Here is a 21096-nt window from a genome sequence, read left to right on the forward strand (position 1 = left end):
ATGATGGCCCATACGTCAGGATTGACTGCGACATCGTACAGCTATATCTTGGTGTGTCTCCTCGCCTATGTGGGGTTCTGCTGTTTCATGGCAACCATGTATACGGATGAAACCTCACTGTCCATCAGGACACCACTTCATAAGATGCCCAACAGGTGAGCTACTGTCAGTTCTGGCCATATAAGACCCGGATAAGTTACACTGAAACAAGACCTTATGACTGGTTTTCCCAGTCCTATCGTTAGTCACTGACGAAAGACAGCGTATGCTGTCTGAAACGTCTGACTGTTTCAAAATTCTATCCAGTTTCTTGGGTAACTATTTTTGGCGTACCTCATGGAATCACTTGCACACATTTAAATCTTTAAAACATTCTTCTCCAGCAGAAAGTTACTAGGGTCTACTTAGTAACCATACACGGAAAAAAAGGGGGTTGTTCACGTCAAATAAACTCCTAGAACAGCTGACAACTAGCAAACAACCTGTCTTTTACCCGAGTTTCTCCTCTGTCCGTCCCCTCTGGGTATGGAATACCTTACAGATCTGATCTGTCCTTATGCCAACTAGACTGGTCAACTTACAAAATGTTGACCAAACTGGGAAAGCTTAGACCCTAAATGTTCATTCTAACCCCAAACGCCTCCAAATTGGACCAATATTTTCAAGGAAAGAAAGATTTCCAACCATGTTAAGTAGGCATTATACAAATAATGTATTCCAAATTTAGGTTCTGTGCTGCGTATCTTAATATGACGTAAGCACATCTTAGCGCCCATTCAGATCAATTTTCAAAATGATCAATGCAAATACATTGTCTACTTAGAACCTATTTTACCTACATTTGCCAAGAATTACTTCAAACCTATATCATATCTTGTAAGCTTGTATGAGATATGTTATTGAAATATTTTGTCAGCTGGTCAACAAAAATAACTCGCAAAAACACACAATTGCTACTTGGGCCATAAAAGAATAAGACACATTCAGCTTGTAATTTAGAAAATCTTTTTGCCTTGTAATGGATCATCAGTTTGACACAATACTTTATTGGCAAACAAATTACAAGAAATGTATGCAAATATAATCTACCTATGATGCTAGTAAAGATCATGGTAAAGGAATGATAATGATATTGACAATGTACAATTTTGATCCAACAATGAAATTAAATAGTTTGTAAGGAATCCAACTTTCGCACTATAGAAGTAACTCCGTTTTCATCTAATTAACAGGAGATTTTCGGGTGAACATGGTGAAGAAATCTGTGACATCAAACATAACTTCATGTTCGTGAAAGTGCACAAAGCAGGAGGTACAACAACAACTTGCATCTTCCAACGCTTCGGGTACGAACACAACCTGACGTTCGTTCTGCCTGTGGTCAAGACTGACGTCGGCTGGCCCAACTTCTTAAAACAAGAAGACTTCATACCATCGGCGGACGGTACTTATAACGTGCTAGTTGATCACACAGTTTACCATAGGCAGTTGTTGGACCATCTCATGCCTCCTGATACTGTGTACATCTCTATACTGAGACATCCACTGGCTCAGCTTCGCTCAGTTTTCAACTGGTATCACCTTGCAAAAAAATTCCAGGGGTTAAAAGGACCAGATCCAGTTGCGTCATTTCTTGAAAACCCCAAGAAATTCCAAATTCCTTACGCCCATGCAAAACATGCACCATATACCCATGCAAAGAATTTCATGGCGTACGATCTTGGCTTCCCCCTCGGACTTTCCGATGACCAATCGTCTGTTGATGAGTTTATCCAAAAGATTTCCCGAGAGATCGATTTGGTTCTTATCTTAGAACATTACGCCGAATCTCTCGTCTTGCTGAGACGGATGATGTGCTGGACCTTAAAAGACATTCTTTACAACGTCGTACCCAAAAATGGTCGGAGATATCGAAAACCGACAACAAACACTACAACACTAATACAAATGCACCGACAGTGGAGCAATGTAGATTATCAGTTGTACGATTACTTCAACGCGACGCTTTGGCGGAAGATTCAACAAGAAGACCAAGACTTTCACCAAGAAGTCCGCCATTTTGAAAAGGTACTTCAGTCGACGACCACTTATTGTACCAATGCAATCATTAAATTACCAGTCATTACCAACACAGTAAATGCAACAGAGACAATAAACGGGACATCTTCAGGCACGACGAATGAAAGAAATAAGACGGCGGTTCTTACTTGGGGAGTTAATGAGACAGCTGGTATCCTAACCATACCAAGAACAGCTTGGCATGACGAGTTTGACGTAAATCCGAGCCTGTGTCTGAAACTCAAAATGGAGTGGCTTGACTGGGCACATGTTTTGAAGACGAAACACAAAATGCCAGCTAACGTTTCGGCCACAGTCGTCAAATACCCAAAACCAAAAACTCTAGATGAAAATCTTATGATGAGAATGTTTCACATTGATTGAAAACATCATGAAGTTATTTGGAAAATACCTTGTGGTATATAACAAAGCTATTGCTGTGTTATAGCTAGGTCTAATATCAGTATAATGATGCAATTCTAAGAAGATGTTGGACTCTATCGCCAACTTTATTTCATATGTCTAAGGAGTGTAAGAACGATATGCAGACTAGAATATTATACTTCGTAATGCATAGATATCAATATAAATGTATCGCTGCGTAAATTAAGTGGTTTAAGAAAGGGGTCAATAACTATAATCTTTTAATTTGTTTCTATTTTGTTGCGTGTGTATGGAAATCTTTCAATATGCGGGTTTTGCTGTTTTTGATTTTTTGAATGTTACTGTTGATGAAGTCAGGAACCGAAGAGTGGAACATGTAATGTGTGAAATGGTTACATTATATTCTATCAAGAATTCTAACTACAATCTCACGCCATATAAGATGTCTATATTTTCTAAGAAAAGTGCAACAAGTCTACAACCCTGTGCCTGCTTATGATTGTAATTTTTCCCAGTTGGGTAATAAGGTAATGAGCGTTGACCTCGAGCTATATATGGAATACTTCCGGGTCATACGATTGTGCTTTCCTGTCAGCAAGGATACGGTCAGCTCGGTGTGCGGAGTTGTTTTTTCGCCCTAAGTCAAGCTCCACCTGATCCACGATGATCCTCAGATAGCGTGGATCAACTTAAGTTCATGCTAATTAACCATAACGGTCCCTTTCGTTTGTGTTCTTCTTGAAAAGCTGGCACAGATCAAACTGGTAACGGCGGTCCCTGTAAAAAGAAAATAATTATTAAATCATTGTTTAATCAAGCTGGTGTCCTCAATTGCAATAAAATCAGTCATCAACCAATTATCAGACAATCGTGTATAGTTGTATGATTGTAGGCTGCTGCCTAGAATGAGAATTAAGAGGATTCTCAGCTATTACAATCTGCCTTACATGATAGAATGTTGCCTTCATCTTTTCAAGTCATTGAAGTCATTTTGATATAGGGGATGATTATAGTTGAACGCCATTAACATCAAGCAAATATGATCCTCAGGGGCTGAACTATATGCATTCGCCATCTTTGACCTTTATCATCATCATCATCATCATCATCATCATCATCATCATCATCATCATCATCATCATCATCATCATTGAGCAACGGCGCTGGTGCACTGGTCTGTTATCCATCATTCTCATTGCCCTATTGCTGGCCAGCCCTCATACAGATATTCCCCTTTCTTGTTCTTGGAAAGTTATTAACCAATCACGTTCTTTCTTGACCGTTCGCAGCGATGTGATAGGTTGGCAACTTTCTTTCCAACAAAGGGGGGGGGGGGGATATCCGACTGTCTTTCCTCAAGTTGCCATTTTTACGATACTGTCGTACATTTTTAATTGAAATGTTACTTTTGATACGTTTTTGCCTCTTGTTAGACACCATACAACCACCCCCTTCCCAAGTTACGATACGCTCCGATATCACATCGACCGGTCAGCGATATGTTATCGACCGTTTCAAACGTTTCAAATGGCAACGACCGTTTGCGAGACGTAAAACTGTAGCGCCATGAATTGAGGCCAGATGCTTCCCTGTCCAACGTACCTCTTCCCTGTGCTGACGTCACCATGGACCCCACGCATGTAGTAGCCGGAGGGAGAGGCGAAGTTCAAGTCGTCATTCCACTCGTTGGTTTGGGGAGTCGTCAGGCAGTTGTACACGAGATATGAAGAACCGGGCTTGCAACACTTTACCTTCCATCGCCTGTCGTTTCGGTCGTCCCTGAAAGTGCTAGAAAAGAAGAAATCGAAGATCTGACACCAATACTACACCAAGAGTTTTTAATGATTTTCAATTAACTCCGGAAAGTAGGGTCACCTCCTGAAGGAATATTGTAATTAGTTGGTATCCATCACAAACTCCTGATTTTCCGGTGACTGTGTCCTGTGCATGGCCGCAGTGACAATTTTGCCACCGGAAGCTCTGCTTGGGGATTAGCAAACTCTGACGAACTTGTGCCTGTCTCAGAAAGAGGAGCCAAACCCAGTAAGACAAACACAATATGGCCAAAAACAACATGGAAAAAACAGTAAGCTGCAATATCAAAGAACTTAGGATTTTGGAGAGGAATAGGGAATGAGTGAGTGAGTGAGTGAGTGAGTGAGTGAGTGAGTGAGTGTGTGTGTGTGTGTGCGTGCGTGTGTCTGTGTGTGTGTCCGTGAGTGAGTGAATTAGCGAGTGCGAGGGTGCGCGTGTGAATGAATTGGTGGGGAGCGAGTGGGGGTGAGTGAGTGTTTAAGTGAGTGGGTCACTGTGAGCGAGTGTGAATGGGCTTGCGTGAGTGAGTGGGTGGGTCACGGTGAGTCGACATTACAACCACATACCTGTAAAACCCGGTAACGAGACTGTTGAACGGACATTGGAACGTCATGAATCCTCCGAAGTCATTGATGTAAGGTGACCAGAAGCACTCCTTCAACTCGCCACCACTGTTCGCCTTACAACGAAACGTCCAGGCACGGTCGGACGGGGAGCTGCAGTAGCTGCTTGTAACTGATGAAATTGTTTGATTTTCCTCACATTCGAATGTGAAGGGATCCCTACGAGATAGAATACGTCATCATCGTCATCATCATCATCATTGCAGTTTCTGTTAAGTAGAGATCAAAATTTTCCAGTAGTAAAATGAATACATAAGAAAAATGTCCAAGATGTCCAAAATGACTAATATACTGGTGGACGTATCAACTACTACGCTTCTAATTTATTATCCATTTATTTATTTATTTCTGTTTTCTTTATACAGGGTAGACGCGCTCTGTGCTAAACACACTGCTTTACAGGCGTGACCTGTGTTATCGGTTGATTCGAATGATGTGAATAAGTTGGTATGTTAGCTTTTCATATTTCTAACAACCCATCGTAAAAACTGTACATAGTTAAGGGAGGTACAGACCATTCCCTGCGCACGTAAGTTTATCTTTCGAATAACTGAATAACATATTTTAGGCAGCAACAAATAGGCATGCCCTCAAGTACCAGAATCATCAACCCAGAATTGAGGTGTTAATTTTGTTCAAAATTTCGTTTTTCTGTCGTAAACTCGTTGCCATCGAGTACTGTAGGATCACCCTCATTAAGTAGCTTTAAACAACGTTTGCAGCTAAATGTGCACAGGTCGTTCAGAGCCTGCGATGCTGGTGTTACGATGAAGGGCGGTTATACCGGCTAAACAGATACAGAAACTGATGTGTTACGCCGAAGGAGCGGTACCGGTAATATCGGTTATACGGATACAGAGGCCAGTTACGGTGTTACGCCGTAGGGCGGTTATACCTGCTATACATATACGAATAGAAGCTGTTTGGAAGATGTGCCCCACTTGTCAAATAACTTATATGCCCAGTGGGGCAAAAATGTACAATAAAGGTCTTCATTCATTCATTCATTCATTCACTCCTTTCCTTTGTCCATTCCTAGCCTCCGTTGCAGGCTCTGACGCGGCTTTTTTTGGGGGGGGGGCAAAATAATATGTTTTGCAGCCAGCCCGTAACCATCAACCAACCCTGTAACTAATAGCCACCTAGCTGGGCTGGCTGCAAAACATATTATTTTGCCCCCCCCCCCCCCCAAAAAAAGCCGCGTCAGAGCCTGCAACGGAGGCTAGTCTATTCCTACCTTACGAGAGAAACTGAAACTTTAGAATGGACAGGGACAATCAAGATGATAACATAGGACACAATACGTAACATATATATCACATACATATATCTGGCAAAGGTGTTCTTATCGTAGCTTACAGTCTCTCACTATAAAAGTCAAGTAAGTACGAAGCGAACTGTTCATCGTCTCGGTTTGTTCATTATAGTTGGCGAAGCTGGTTTATAATATGACCCAGAAAAAAGTATACCCATACTTAGTTAAAGGGTACATTGGGTTGCATTTTACATACTTAGAATTTTGATATTTCATTCGTTGAACTTCTAATGTTTACATTTGTATCGGTATAACCGCCCTTCAGCGTAAAACACCATGTGTATGAGAGGTTTGTAATGTGTCTATTACGCGGTTAGCATTTCTTTAACAGGTTGTAACAAAACTATTCCTATATTTTTTCACACCACAATACCGATCAATTAGAATGATCACATATATCTGTACCTTTCTTAAAATCTAAAAAGACCGAAAGTAATTCTCTGTGGTAAATCAAAATACAGACCAACAGACAAACCACATCATTACTTTCTGCTCACCCGAATTCAGTCTCGCTCCCGGTTGTGCTGCAGACTTCCCTCGGGGCCGAGGTGGTTCCTAGGCCGGTAGAAGTTCCTAAGCCGACGTCGGTAGTTGCTCCCACGACATGGCGGCGGGCTCGACTACGAGGATGACTCGACTCTAGACCTCCTTTCCCTACTCTCACAGACGGGACCGCATTAGCGACGGCAAGAAGGATCAACATGCCAGACGTAATCAACATTTTGAGACAAGTTTGTATCTTTTTTCCAAACAAAGAGATTTTTATATAGAACTCTAATATGTCGGTTGGGCGATTCTATGTCATGAAATGATGTTATATAGATTAAACCCTGTTCTATATGCGCTAGTGTTCGTGCTTTATACAATGGCCGGATGTCAGCAAATTGTACCATTCAACATTTTGGTGGTTATTTTGAGACTGTGCAGGACTGTCTACTTGTGATAACGATAAAACACTTCCCCACACATCCGTACTGTTTTGTTTCATTGGCGTCGTAATATGGGAAATGGGAAGTGGGTTTGAGTCGCCAGAGTCTAATGTGGGTACGAGGGGTGATCAAAAAGTCCTCGGCCTCACCTAGAAGCGATGGGTGTAACTTCCAGTCTTGGGTATAACTGTATACTATGACATCTTAAGACTATATGTTATAACTAGGACTAATATGCATTATTATTATTATTAATAATGATGCAATTCTAAGAATATGTTGGACTCTATCGCCAACTTTATTTCATATTCCTAAGGTGTGTATGAACGATATGCAGACAAGAATGTTATTCCGCAATGCATAGATATCAATATAAATGTATCGCGGCGTAAATAAAGCTAAGACATGGGTCAATAACTAGAATTTTTTTTTTTTTCGATTTCGTTGTGTATGTATAGAAACCTTTCAATATGCTGATTATTCTAGGTTGTAATTTTTCTTATTAATTGATCAACAGAGAAAAATAAACGTTGCTGTTGATGAAGTCAGGAACCCGAGGGTGGAGCATGTTAAGTGTGAAATGGTTACGTTAGAATTTTAATTACAATCTCACGCCATATAAAATGTCATCTATGTGTTTCTAAGAAAAGTGTAACCAAGTCTAGAACCCTGTGCCTACTTATTATTGCGATCTTTGCCAGTCGGGTAATAAGGTCATGAGCATTGAACTCGAGCTATGGAATACTTCCGGGTTATACGATTGTGCCTTCCTGTCAGCAAAGATACGGTCAGCTCGGTGTGCAGAGTTGTTTTTTCGCCCTAAATCAAGCTCCACCTGATCCACGCTGGTCCTCAGATAGCGTGGATCAACGGTTTGAATTCATGCTAATTAACCATAACGGTCTCTTTCGTTTGTGTTCTTCTTGATAAGCTGGCACAGATCAAACTGGTAACGGCGGTCCCTGTAAAAAAATTGAATAATTATGAAATTATTGTTTAATTGACCTGGTGTCCTCAATTGCAATAAAATCAGACATCAACCAATGACCAGACAACCGTGTAAGGCTGTATGGTTGCAATCTGCTGTCTAGAATGAGAATTGAGAGGATTCTCTGCTATTACAATCTGCCTTACGTGATAGAATCTTGTCTTCATCTTTTCAAGTCATTGAAGTAATTTTGATATAGGGGGAGGATGATAGCTGAATGGCATTTCACATTAAGCAAACATACTTCTAAGGGGCTGACCTATATGCATTCGCCATCTTTGACGTGTACACATCTTTAAATACCTTTAGCATCATCATGATCATCATTGAGCAACGACCCTGATGCACTGGTCTGTGACCCGTCCTATTGCAGGCCAGCCCTCATACAGCATGATTTCTTGTTGTTGCAAAGTTATTAACCAATCACGTTCCCTCTTGACCGTACGCAGCGATGTGATTGGTTGGCAACTTTCCTTCCAACAAAGGGGGGAGTAGACGACTGCCTTTCCTCAAGTTGCCATTTGACGATACTGTCGTACATTTTTTAATCGAAATGTTACTTTCAATACGTTTTTGCCTCTTGTTAGACACCAAACAACACCCCCCTCCCAAGTTACGATACGCTCGGATATGACATCTACCGGTCAGCGATATGGTATCGACCGTTTCAAACGTTTCAAATAGAAACGACCGTTTGCGGGACGTAAAACTGAAGCGCCATGAATTGCGGCCAGATACTTCCCTGTCCAACGTACCTCTTCCCTGTGCTGACGTCACTATGGACCCCACGCATGTAGTAGCCGGAGGGGGAGGTGAACTTCAAGTCGTCATTCCACTCGTTGGTTTGCGGGGTCGTGAGGCAGTTGTACACGAGATGGGAGCCGGGCTTGCAACACTTTACCTTCCACCGCCTGTCGTGTCGATCGTCCCTGAAAGTGCTAGAAAAGAAGAAATCGAAGATCTGACACCAATACTTAGAGTTTTTAATGATTCTTAATTAACTCCGGAAAGTAGGGTCACCTCCTGAAGGAATATTGTAATTAGTGACGATTTTGCCACCGGAAGCTCTGCTTGGGGATTGGCAAACTCGGACGAACTTGTCCCTGTCTCAGAAGGAGAAGCCAAACCCAGTAAGACAAACACACTATGGCCAAAAACAACATGGAAAAAACAGTAAGCTGCAATATCAAAGAACTTAGGACTTTGGAGGGGGATAGGGAATGAGTGAGTAATTGATCGATCGAGAGAGAGTGTGTGTGTGTGTGTGTGTGTGTGTGTGTGTGTGTGTGTGTGTGTGTGTGTGTATGTGTGTGTGTCCGTGAGTGAGTGAATTAGCGAGTGCGAGGGCGCGTGTGTGAATGAATTGGTGGGGAGCGAGTGGGGGTGAGTGAGTGTTTAAGTGAATGGGTCACTGTGAGCGAGTGTGAGTGGGCTTGCGTGAGTGAATGGGTGGGTCACGGTGAGTCGACATTACAACCACATACCTGTAAAACCCGGTAACTAGACTGTTGAACGGACATTGGAACGTCATGAACCCCCCGAAGTCGTTGATGTAAGGCGACCAGAAGCACTCCTTCAACTCGCCACCACTATTCGCCTTACAACCAAACGTCCAGCCACGGTCGGACGGGGAGCTGCAGTAGCTGCTTGTAACTGATGAAATGGTGTGATTTTCCTCACATTCGAATGTGAAGGGATCCCTACGAGATAGAATAAGTCATCATCATCATCATCATCATCATCATCATCATCATCATCATCATCATCATCATCATCATCATCATCATCATCGCAGTTTCTGTTAAGTAGAGATCAAAGTCTTCCAGTAGTAAAATGAAAACATAAGAAAAATGACCACGATGTCCAAAATGACTAATATACTGGTGGACGTATCAACTACTACGCTTCTAATTTATTATCTATTTATTTTTATTATCTCCATGAAAAATGGAGATATTGTTTTGGGTGCGTCTGTCTGTGTGTGTGTATGTGTGTGTGTATGTTTGTGTTTCCGCACCACTCCAGTCAGCATAACTCAAGAACCTCTTGATGGATTACGATGATATTTGGTATGTGGGCGGGTGTTGTGAAGCCAAAGGTCAAGATCGATTTTGGGCCCCCTGGTATGTGACCTTGGTGCTGCAGCAGAACTTCAATTTTTGTATCTTTTGACCTGGACGTGCTATGGTTTTGATTTTTAGGTGGCAGATAGTTTGTGATGTAATATAGAAGTGGTGTAGGTTTGGGCCCCCAAGCAGCTTCCTCTGGAACTGCAGGGGCATTTTTGTGAAAATCTTCTAAGGAGAATAACTGAACAAAGGAACAACGGATTTCCATGATATCTAGTATGCAGGTAGCTTAGATAGAGATATACACAATGAAGTGCAAATTATGCTAATTGGGACTTCATTTGCATAGCTAATGAAGAAAATCTTTATTTGCAGTGTTTTCCATTGTCAAAATCAAATACATGTAACATATGTAATTTATGGAAAGTGGAGCATCAACAGATACCAATTATGCAAATAAATTTCTAATTGGAAAATTATAGGATTGTCAATATTGCAACATGTAAGTTAGATAAAGGTGTTTATGACCAAGCATATTATGCAAATGTGTAAGTCATTTGCATGAATAGAATTGTTCATGGAGATATGAGGTCGTGGAACTCTTGTTTTTTCTGTTTTCTTTATACAGGGTAGGCGCACTCTAGTGCTTAACACACTGCTTTACAGGCGTGCCCTGTGTTACCGGTTGATTCGAATGATGTAAGTTGGTATGTTAGCTTTTGATATTTTTAACAACCCATCGTAAAAACTGTACATAATTCAGCGAGGGAGGTACAGACCATTCCCTGCGCACGTAAGTCTATCTTTCGAATAACTGAATAACATATTTTAAGCAACAACAAATAGGCATGCCTTCAAGTACCAGAGTCATCAACCCAGAATTGAGGTGTTGTTCAAAATTTGGTTTTTCTGTCGTAAACTCGATGCCATCGAGTACTGTAGAATAATAGATTTAAACAACGTTTGCAGCTAAATGTGCAACGGTTAGGTGTGACGGGTCGTTCAGTGCCTGTGATGCTGGTGTTACGCTGAAGGGCGGTTATACCGGCTAAACAGATACAGAAGCTGATGTGTTACGCCGAAGGGTGGTACCAGTTATATCGGTTATACGGATACAGAAGCCAGTCACGGTGTAGGGCGGTTATACCTACTATACACACACGAATAGAAGCTGTTTGGAAGATGTGCGCGCTTAGAAAATAACTTATATGTCCAATGGGGCAAAAATGTACAATAAAGGTCTTCATTCATTTATTTATTCACCCCTTTCCTTTGTCTATCCCTACCTTAGGAGAGAAACTGAAACTTTAGAATGGACAGGGACAATTAAGATGATAGCATAGGATACAATACATATATATCACATACATATATCTGATAAAAGTGTTCTTATTGTAGCTTACAGTCTCTCACTATAAACGTCAAGTAAGTACGAAGCGAACTGTTCTTCGTCTCGGTTTGTTGGTGAAGCTGGTTTACAATTTGACCTAGAAAAAAGTACACCCATACTTAGTTAAAGGGTAAATTGGGTTGCATTTTACATACTTAGAATTTTGATATATCTGCATCAAATTCATTCGTTGAATTTCTAATGTTTACATTTGTATCGGTATAACCGCCCTTCAGCGTAAAAAAACATGTGTTTGAGAGGTTTGTAATGTATTTATTACGCTGTTAGCATTTCTTAAACAGGTTGTAACAAAACTATTCATTATTATTTCACACCACAATACCGATCAATTAGAATGATCACGTATCTCTGTACTTTTCTTCAAATCTGAAAAGACCAAAAGTAATTCTAGGCGGTAAATCAAAATACAGACCAACAGACAAACCACATCATTACTTTCTGCTCACCCGAATTCAGTCTCGCTCCCGGTTGTGCTGCAGACTTCCCTCGGGGCCGAGGTGGTTCCTAGGCCGGTAGAAGTTCCTAAGCCGACGTCGGTAGTTGCTCCCACGACATGGCGGCGGGCTCGACTACGAGGATGGCTCGACTCAAGAACTCCTTTCCCTACTCTCACAGACGGGACCACATTAGCGACGGCAAGAAGGATCAACATGCCAAACGTAAGCAACATTTTGAGACAAGTTCTGTATCTATTTTCCAAACAAAGAGATTCTGATATAGAACTCGAATAGGTCGGTTGGGCGATTCTATGTCATGAAATGATGTTACATAGATTAAACCATGTTCTATATGCGCTAGTGTTCGTGCTTTATACAATGGCTGGATGTCAGCAAATTGTACCATTCAACATTTCAGTGGTTATTTTGAGACTGTCCAGGACTGTCTGCTTGTGATAACGATAAAACACTTCCCCACACATCCGTACTGTTTTGTTTTTGTTGGCGTCGTAATGGGAAATGGGAAGTGGGTTTGAGTCGCCAGAGTCTAATGTGAGTAACGTTATATCAGTTGACTGCGAAATAGGGAAACCAATAAATTGACGGGGACACATTAAGATTAAAGCCTGTGTTAAAAAAGATATGATGAAAAGAGGGAGGAAACATTGTTTAAATCATAAAGAGCTGCTGAAGTAACGCTCAAAATAACGCATTTCCTGCGCCCTAGGTTGCAAATTGCTTAGCAAGTAACCTGCTAAGTCACCGAATCGCCCCTGTAAGGTGTAGCCAAAAACGAATTCCTTGAGGGATGCAATCGTAGAAACATTTGCAACTGTAAGAAAGGCTCCACCCCTGAGGTATTGCCAGAAACAGATGTTTCCAAACACCAGCCATAGAAGCGGACAGTTGTACTCTCCAAGCAGAGGTTGGTGGGGGAGATCGTGACATTTTTATCATGATATCTCCCGTTTTCTGTCTGAAAGAGGTTGGTGAAGAGTGCAGACAGAAAACGGGAGATATGATAAAAAGGTCACAATCTTATTTGACATGAGAGTACACAATGGATCCGGAGTGTATAATGATTTACCGATTTCACAGAATTGTCCGGTGTATCCGTCGGGACAGGTGCAGAAGTTGTACGTGTTGTTGACGCAGGATGAACAGATCCCACCGTTCTCACACACGTCATCGAGACACACATCGGCATCTTGGAAGGAAGGAAAAATATTGACTCGGAGAGAAAATGGGATACCGTTACTTTTTCTATGGCCACGCACTGTGACACGTACGCAAACTTCATTAGGTGGATCATCATGAAAGACATCCTCCCAGCAGGCCCGATATGCTGGGTTCATTACCTCCCATAGCGGCCCTGCCCTTTCCAGCCTGTGAACTCGCTTCTGGCGACGTTATCGACAGTTGCTCATGAACAGCTAATGAGCTAGTCTTATTTGGCACAAATAACAGTCGAGCCCAAAGTAGCGATGTAAGACGTAACCTGATTGGTTGATAGCGTCCCAGCGTCCTTTGCACTTTTGCTCTAAGTGATTGGCTGAAAGCTGTTTTGGTGGTAACGTCGCCAAAAGCGAGTTCACAGGCTGGAAAGGGCAGGGCCGCAATGGGAGGTAATGAACCGAGCATATCGGGCCTGCTGGGAGGATGCATGAAAGAGTGCTGGGAAAATTACTGCTTTTTTATCGCTAAGATTTATCATTTTCTCAGACCTTGCTCCTGGATGGTCGCTTAGATAATATTTAGGAGCAAAGTGATGGGAATTGTGTACACCAGTCTTTGTGTTTATCCTATCATTGTTTAAACTATGATAAAGTAATAGATATGACAAGAATGGCACAACAGAGTCACAGGAAAACAAACGTTAACTGGTATCAAGAGATAAATAAAATAAAATAAACAATGCAAAAAATCTTCTCGCAGTGTATATCTTACAAGGGCATTTTCGAACCGTTTTATACGTACAATTCAGGCATACCTGATGGGCGAGTGACCTTTGCTATATGGGTAAAGGTAACTGAATTCTTACACGGAATCAGAAAGTAATATGTGATAAACCTCACCATATTCACAGATATACCTGTGATAAAACTCACCATATTAACAGATGTACCAGACTGAGTGATAAAACTCACCATATTCACAGATGTACCCGTGGTGCTCTGTACACGGTACAGCCCTGGCCAGGTAGTTTCTGCGCATGTCAAACAACACGCACACAGGATCGAATGTGTAATCCTCCAACTGCGCATGATCTGTTGGAAACACACGGAAAACATATTATACTAATTCAATGACCTGGTTAAAAATTCTATTTACTCTTTCAAAAATACAAACCAATGCAAATCAAATTGACGTTTTATCAATACGATGCGATATATATTTTCGCTAGCAAAAGTACAGATGTGGCCGTTTATTGTTCGCCTGTTACAAAAGTGTAAAGACATAACGGTTTGTCCAAACTGAGTGTAGGCATACTGAAGAACCGATCACGTCACCTGTAACGCGTGTCCCATCGCTGTAGACAAACGTAATCGGCGCGCTCTTTATCCCGACCCAGTAGGAATGGTAAGACCGCCATCTACGCATGTTCTTCCGCAGACGGTTACGGTGGAGACGCTGTTCTTTCTTTCTCCTCATCTCGGCCAAGAAGCCGCCTTTGGCTCGGCACGCCTCGGCAGCGTCTTCGTGTGAAGTGGGCTCGTCGAAAAACTGGATACATCCACCGGGGAACGACACTGAGATGAAGAGAAGAAGAACGAAGGTGGAACATGTTGCAATTCTTGATACTAAACGTATCTATCTATTCCAAAACAGAGTAAAAAGAGAGCATAGTTACCCTGACCTATCTCACACGTGCCTCCCGCCATTCGCGGAGGACAGAGGCAGCTGAACCCGTTCACCTTATCCACACATGTCCCTCCACTCCAACAGGGCCTGCTCGCACACTCATCGATATCTGTAAATATAACACAGGAGCGATCTAGGGACGACTTCCAGGCGAATTGTAAGTGTCGTTAGTACCTCCGTCAATAAGGTATTGTTTTTAGTGAGTCTGTTTGTTTGTTTGTCTGTCGGTTTGTTTATTTGTTTGCATTCTTTCACGGCACAATAACCAAACCGTTAAGCATGTCAAAACACTGATACAGACCCCGATGTATTAGTCAAGCGGTTTGTAAACCAACCAACCAACCAACCAACCAACCAACCAACCAACCAACCAACCAACCAACCAAGCCAGCAAGCAAGCAAGAAAGTATCTTTATCTTTGACGGTAGAAGATGAAGGTTAGCACAGAGGTATGTCTGTTACAGAATCGAATAGAACAGATTATTGAAGTGAGGTAAATTAATGATACTTTCCTAAAAAGTCAAGTCTTTTAGGAAGAGAAACCAAAACAGCTCACAAGGAGCATACCCTCACCTATCTCACACGTGTCTCCCACTATGCCTGGAGGACAGAGGCAACTGAACCCGTTCACCTCATCCACGCATGTCCCTCTATTCCAACATGGCCCGCTCGCACATTCGTCTATATCTGTAGATATAACAAGACAGATTCCAGGGAAAACGAAGGTCAAGCTCGATAATGGGCCTCCTAGCGGCTTTCAGAGCTACTGCAGCGGAACTTCCGGTTTTGGTATCTCGTGTTCTGGACATGCTATGGTCATGGTTTCTTCAAGTGGTAAATAGCTCTTGGAACAGAAAAAAGTGGTGTAAGTTTGATTCCCCTGGCGGTCTTTGTTTTCAACTGCAGGGGCCGATTTAGTTTCAGACTTTGAAAGAGAGTAACTCAAGAAGGGGTTAACAAATCGTCACGATTTCTGATATGTAGATTTAGCTGATTAGATGCTTTATATACACAATTAGATCGATGCTAATCAGCATATAATTTGGGAAATGTATCAATTTGCTGCGCTCCATGAAAGAACTCTGAATCATGTGACTTGTGTCACTGGGAATGAAAGGAATATCGACTGATTTCAATCATGCAAATCGACACCTTATTTGCATAATGCTATATTACCATTGGGAGTGGTAATTGACAGGAATTTCATACTTGTTTCACATGTTTTCCCAGTCCAGCCCGGGTCACATCTGCACAGGAAGCCTCTGGGATGCTCGGAGCAGTCCTCGCCCCTGGTGCAGGACAAGGTGTTCTCGTCGTCAGCTGGGGTAATCATATGAGGCATGTGCAGAACAATCTGTCTATGCAGTTAGCACGCGCGTCGTATCAGATGTCATGTTCCCACAAGTTTTCACGTACCTATTTGCTCTACTTTAATATTAGTAGCTACTTTTGATGTGTTTTGCCATTATGCTATACATCGTAGCGCTATACGTTTTCTACAGAAGTTTTATAATACGCTCACCATGAACACATTGAAAAAATGACGATTCATATGCTTTTGTATATGTACACAGGTAAAACTGTAGCATGTGTAGGACATTCACGAAAAATGCAACATTGGATACATTCAAAAACTTGCCAAGAAAATGAGTGTGCCAAAGAGGGAGACATGTTACCTGCGCAAAGGGCGTATTTATTACTCTGCGTTTTGCCGTGGACGCAGTATTCTCTCTTGTGGAAGTTGACTCCGCATGAGCTGCCTGTGTGGCCGGCCCAGTTGGGTGCGTACACAAAGGTGTTATGTAGCGGCTTGCAGTACCTACCAACAAAAGTGAAGATGGAAACTAAATGAGAAAAACAGATTCAAAACTTCGGAAGACCTGGGCACGGCAATGGAGGATAGGGAGGGAGGGAGGGAGGAGAAAGGCCGTCACGACCAGACGAAATGATGATGAAAACTTGAGAGGACTTGCGTATCTGCAAGTGAGTTATGTTATGTTGCATTTGCCTGAAGTGTCTCCTTGGACTTGTGGTGTAACCTGTCACAAAACGGAAAGTGCTACAGAAGCTAATCACATCCAAATGTAACGAAACCGGATCTGCAAGATCGAATGAATAAGCAGACATAATAATCAGCCTTGTTTACGATCCTTTGATTTACGCAAAATATATATTTCATGGTGATTTCAATGATGGGTATCTAACTGAGTTTCGTTGTGCGTAAATACGTAGTAACGAAAGTTGATCTGATGCCGATCCCTGTTTAACCCAAATAGCACAGGAAACCAAAGCACAAGCAACTTAACACATTTTGATGGAAAGGTGAGAAGTATTCCCTATGAAAGTAGTTACGGGTGTGTGGTTGTGCTAATTCTAAACAAATAAATCAACAAACCCTGGTTCACTCTCACACAGCTCGCTGGCCAGGACGGGGAGGGTGTAACAGTTGTGGACGCCGCCGTCGAAACAGATGCACCCTGGGACCCAGTACCCATACCCGGTGCACGTGCCACCTGTCATGTGGCAAGGGTACTGCAGCCCTTCCGCTTCACACGTGGCTTTCACGTTGGCGTTCGTCATGGGGCCAATAGCCCTGACTTTGTAAAACGCACGACCGCCGTAGGTTGTGAGGTATATCTTCTTCCTAGATCTAGGTAAAGCTGGAAGTGACAAAGTTCAAACAGTGAAGATGTAAACAACATGAGAAAAACTGAGTACTAGATTTCATGAATGAATTCCCTGTCGTTTCCCTGGGAAATGCCTTTTTTTCAAGCAGATTCATTTAAAAATTATAGAAATGGATGTTTTTCGGGTGCAATGTTAATTTTCCTTTAGTTTCTACCCCGATTGAAGAGACAACAGACGATATGAAACAGTCCATTGAAAGGCAGCAAACAAAACGCTTTTCACCTTTTTACATTTTCCATCCTAGTTTTCTTGGTGGAATTGTAGCCCTTTCGGCAAGAGGGTTGTCGGCCTATTTAGCAACGAAATCGTAAAAGAAACTCCGGTCCGAGACCACTGCTGTGCGACTGCAAAGCTGGTTTGTTTTTAAAGTACTGTATACTACGAAGACGTTTTTCCTGTTACAGAGGAACCTGTCCGGGTAGATGCGTCGTTTTCTGGGCAGCAGAAGGACGGATTTGTGTACGGCAGGGGGACCTTAGACTGCAAACATAACATCATGGAACAGTTGGAGGCGCTGGAGTGCTACCTGAAGAGGGGTCAAGAAAATATTCCAGCCTGTCGTTCTAAGCGCTTATGGCTAGGTGATGGCCTCTGGCTCCCCGAATTACGGCTTGTCAGTCAACACGGACCTTAACTACTGCTTCAGACTCTTAAAGGTGATTTAAAAAGTTACAAATTCCGATTATGCCTGCTCCTTCTCAATACCAACGTCCAGCATCAGCTGGAAATAAAGGTCCATCGTCATCTCGTACTCCTCAGTGTTAAGGCCCCCTCTCATTGGGCTGCGGTACTGTGGCGGTAGCGTGCGGTAGCTTGGGAATGGGTACCTCCGCAGTGCCGTGCACAGACCTCGACGTACCGTCCTAGTGACGTCTCAGTGCCGTACCAGTGCCGGTCCACACCGCCGGCGTGCCGGTTGAAATGGCGATTTTTTTTCAAATTTTGAAAAAAAACGCAAGTGGCAAAGTGCCGCGCGCTCGCCGGGAGCTTGCCGGGAGCTCACCGCGCGCGCTATTGTATAAAAAGTGATATGTCAGTTTCAAGGTTATACGTATATTCTATAACATGTTACCTTTGTTGTACCAAGTGTAATAAGTGAAAATCCTTTTATCATTTGAAATCAGTTTTTGATGCATTTTTTATTGATTTTGCATTGTATTTTGATCCATTAACAGCTAGCACTGCGATTTCTGATTAATTGAAATCACTACCATCAAAATACAATCGGCCCATTTCCCTAGCTATTGATCTGTTTAAGAGTTTGGTTAAACCTATTTTACTACATTGTAGTGAGGTTGATGATTGTAGCTGTAGAACTTCTGATATTTTCATTGGGATATTGTTTTATCCCACTAAAAATTAGATCATTGTACATTTATTCCAGTACGGAAGTTGGTAGACTAGTCGCTCAGGGAAGGAATCAGACCACTCGTCTACATGCACTCGCCCCGCTCTTGTGCCATTCAAGAAATACAGTACAGTGATAAACTGAACTTGATATACCAGTCAGGCACCGTATCGCAAATTCTACTCAATGTTTCGCCGTAAGGGGTGAATTGGAGGAATTCCTATTGATCGTTGATAGTCAAACACAGTTGATTAGATACTCTCGCTAATATTGAATAATTTACCGGATTATTTAAAAAACATACGACACTTCATCATTCGAAGAAGAAAAAGACTGTCAATATATACCAACCGTTTTGGATATACATTTAAAGAAAGTGTGAAACTCACGTTTCTCCCTGGCTGGAGGGAACCACTTAGAAATATCAGTGAACTCCACACATTTTATAAAATCACTTTGGCAGGGAAGACTTTATCACATCAATTCATAATAAACCGTTTGTAAGAAGTAACTACACTGAGAATCAGCGCACGTTGTCTAGAAGTTGAAAAGGATCGACACCACAACACTCCAGGCACTCACAGATTGTGTCCCACATGTAACGAAAATATTGAAGATAAATTGCAATTTGTGATGGCCATGGCCTGTCCCACTTATGGCAAAGAGAGAGATGCGCTGCAAAGTATTACTACTAAAGCCACGGTCACAGTAAACTCACGTCGTACCTACGATGGGGTTTCTTCCGTCATGACAGCGCCGTACGTCGTACGTTTGGGAAAAACCGGGTGCAATAGTTAACACATACAAAGTGGTGGTCACAGTTAACGTAGGTACATCGTACGATGGGTTTTTTGAGCGTACCTAGGTCAATCGCAGGTAAATCGCAGGTAAATCGCACGTAAAATTAGCCATCGCCGAGCGTCCTACGCCGGAAAATACAGCTAAAGATGATTTTGAACATGTTCAAAATGTTGCTTCCGTCGCCGTACGATTCTTATTGCCCCCAATACAGACTTCACCACGGCCTTCTTCTTATACCAATGAGATAAAAAAATGTATACATTTCGACCGTGTTCTGATGGTTTCAGTTTTCCCTGATATTGTCGATGTTGTTGAAAAGTGCAGCCACCAGAGCACAGTGGCAACCGGTGTACAGCGAGCCCGCTGAAGAGCCTGCTTTCAAGGTTACGATTTTCCACGTGTCAGATCGAGTATCACGCACAGGTGATGCATACGATTGTTTCATGGCTATACACACGTGGGTTCATAATCAGATCAGACCCCATTCCCTGAACAACCTACCCAAGGACTTATGGCGTGACTTCTGTGATGAGAACTATACTCTGGTGTCACGGCTATCTGAAGCTGGCAGACGCCCGGTAACAGCAGCACATTTAACATATCTTGATATTAAGGGGTGAAAAATAACGTCACTAGAAGACATATCTTTATGCTTATGCGTCTCTGTTGTCATAGACTTAAAACAACTGAAGCCACCCTCACCGCACATATCTATACATGCAAATCGGCCTATATCATATGGTGCTGCCATGGCAACGAACCCACAGGGCTATTGTAGTACTGTTTCAGATAGACTCTTAGCTGTTTTCCCTCTGTGTTTGCCACATCCCCCCCCCCCCCCCCCGCACATTTCGCATGTCATCCAACATCCCGGCCTGCCTCCATGCCCCGGGGACAACTTGCCCCTCTGGCCCCTCTTCATCCAAGTATCTGTTTTGTAAGCCTGGGTACCTTTCTCTCATGAGATTATGCAAACATATTGCAGCGCTCACTATGCGCTCGACTGCTTTTGGTTTCTGTAGTAGTCCCCACCACACTCTCGAGCCAACTCAATCAAAAGTGTGTCGTATTGGCCTAGTAAGGTCCGCCGCTGGTTCCACGGCCTCACCCACCACCTCCGTCGCCTTCTCGCATTCTGTCTTTCTTGCAGAACCCTGATGAGGGCTGCCAAAATTACAGCTTGCCTTCCCTGTACTCTATTTATCTGTATCTGCAGCCACACCAGCCTGATTCTTTCTGGTGGCATCACCATCTTGCAAAGGTCAGATGAAAAGTGCACACATATGAGATGAGCGACACGTGACAAATCGCACGACGCCGGAAAATTTTGAACATCACCCGACGCTCTGCGATAGCTGATTTTACCTA

At 42.6% G+C, this 21096-nt stretch overlaps 2 protein-coding genes across 3 annotated transcripts in view; one reads left to right on the top strand and one right to left on the bottom strand.

Moving 5' to 3' along the window:
- Window positions 1-3299, top strand: LOC136431165 (galactose-3-O-sulfotransferase 2-like). Its single transcript, XM_066422443.1, has 2 exons — window positions 1-155; window positions 1233-3299. Exons 1-2 carry the CDS (start codon window positions 1-3, stop codon window positions 2440-2442), a joined length of 1365 nt encoding a protein of 454 aa, XP_066278540.1. The 3' UTR covers window positions 2443-3299.
- LOC136431163 (fibropellin-1-like) overlaps window positions 2549-21096 on the bottom strand; it is a 26145-nt gene continuing 7597 nt past the window's right edge. The window contains exons 5-16 of one of the 2 annotated variants that reach the window (XM_066422440.1): window positions 17287-17551; window positions 16568-16710; window positions 16101-16211; window positions 15465-15578; window positions 14887-15000; window positions 14540-14779; window positions 14177-14296; window positions 13117-13236; window positions 6693-6849; window positions 4824-5039; window positions 4045-4230; window positions 2549-3219 (exon numbers count right to left, since the gene is read on the bottom strand). In XM_066422440.1, coding sequence (XP_066278537.1) covers window positions 3147-3219; window positions 4045-4230; window positions 4824-5039; window positions 6693-6849; window positions 13117-13236; window positions 14177-14296; window positions 14540-14779; window positions 14887-15000; window positions 15465-15578; window positions 16101-16211; window positions 16568-16710; window positions 17287-17551 — 1859 coding nt within the window. In that variant the 3' untranslated portion in view covers window positions 2549-3146. Of the gene's footprint in view, window positions 3220-4044; window positions 4231-4823; window positions 5040-6692; window positions 6850-7533; window positions 8087-8867; window positions 9051-9596; window positions 9813-12038; window positions 12196-13116; window positions 13237-14176; window positions 14297-14539; window positions 14780-14886; window positions 15001-15464; window positions 15579-16100; window positions 16212-16567; window positions 16711-17286; window positions 17552-21096 lie in introns of those variants that run through there. The other variant, XM_066422441.1, reaches the window with a different exon arrangement.

The sequence above is a fragment of the Branchiostoma lanceolatum genome, chromosome 3, assembly GCF_035083965.1.
Source record: "Branchiostoma lanceolatum isolate klBraLanc5 chromosome 3, klBraLanc5.hap2, whole genome shotgun sequence".
Taxonomy (NCBI): Eukaryota; Metazoa; Chordata; class Leptocardii; order Amphioxiformes; family Branchiostomatidae; genus Branchiostoma; species Branchiostoma lanceolatum.

Bases quoted from the DNA above. Each gene is read 5' to 3' on its own strand.
- LOC136431165 (XM_066422443.1), top strand. From the start codon at position 1: ATGATGGCCCATACGTCAGGATTGACTGCGACATCGTACAGCTATATC. The intron at 156-1,232 runs GTGAGCTACTGT...TCTAATTAACAG, and splicing joins CTTCATAAGATGCCCAACAG to GAGATTTTCGGGTGAACATG.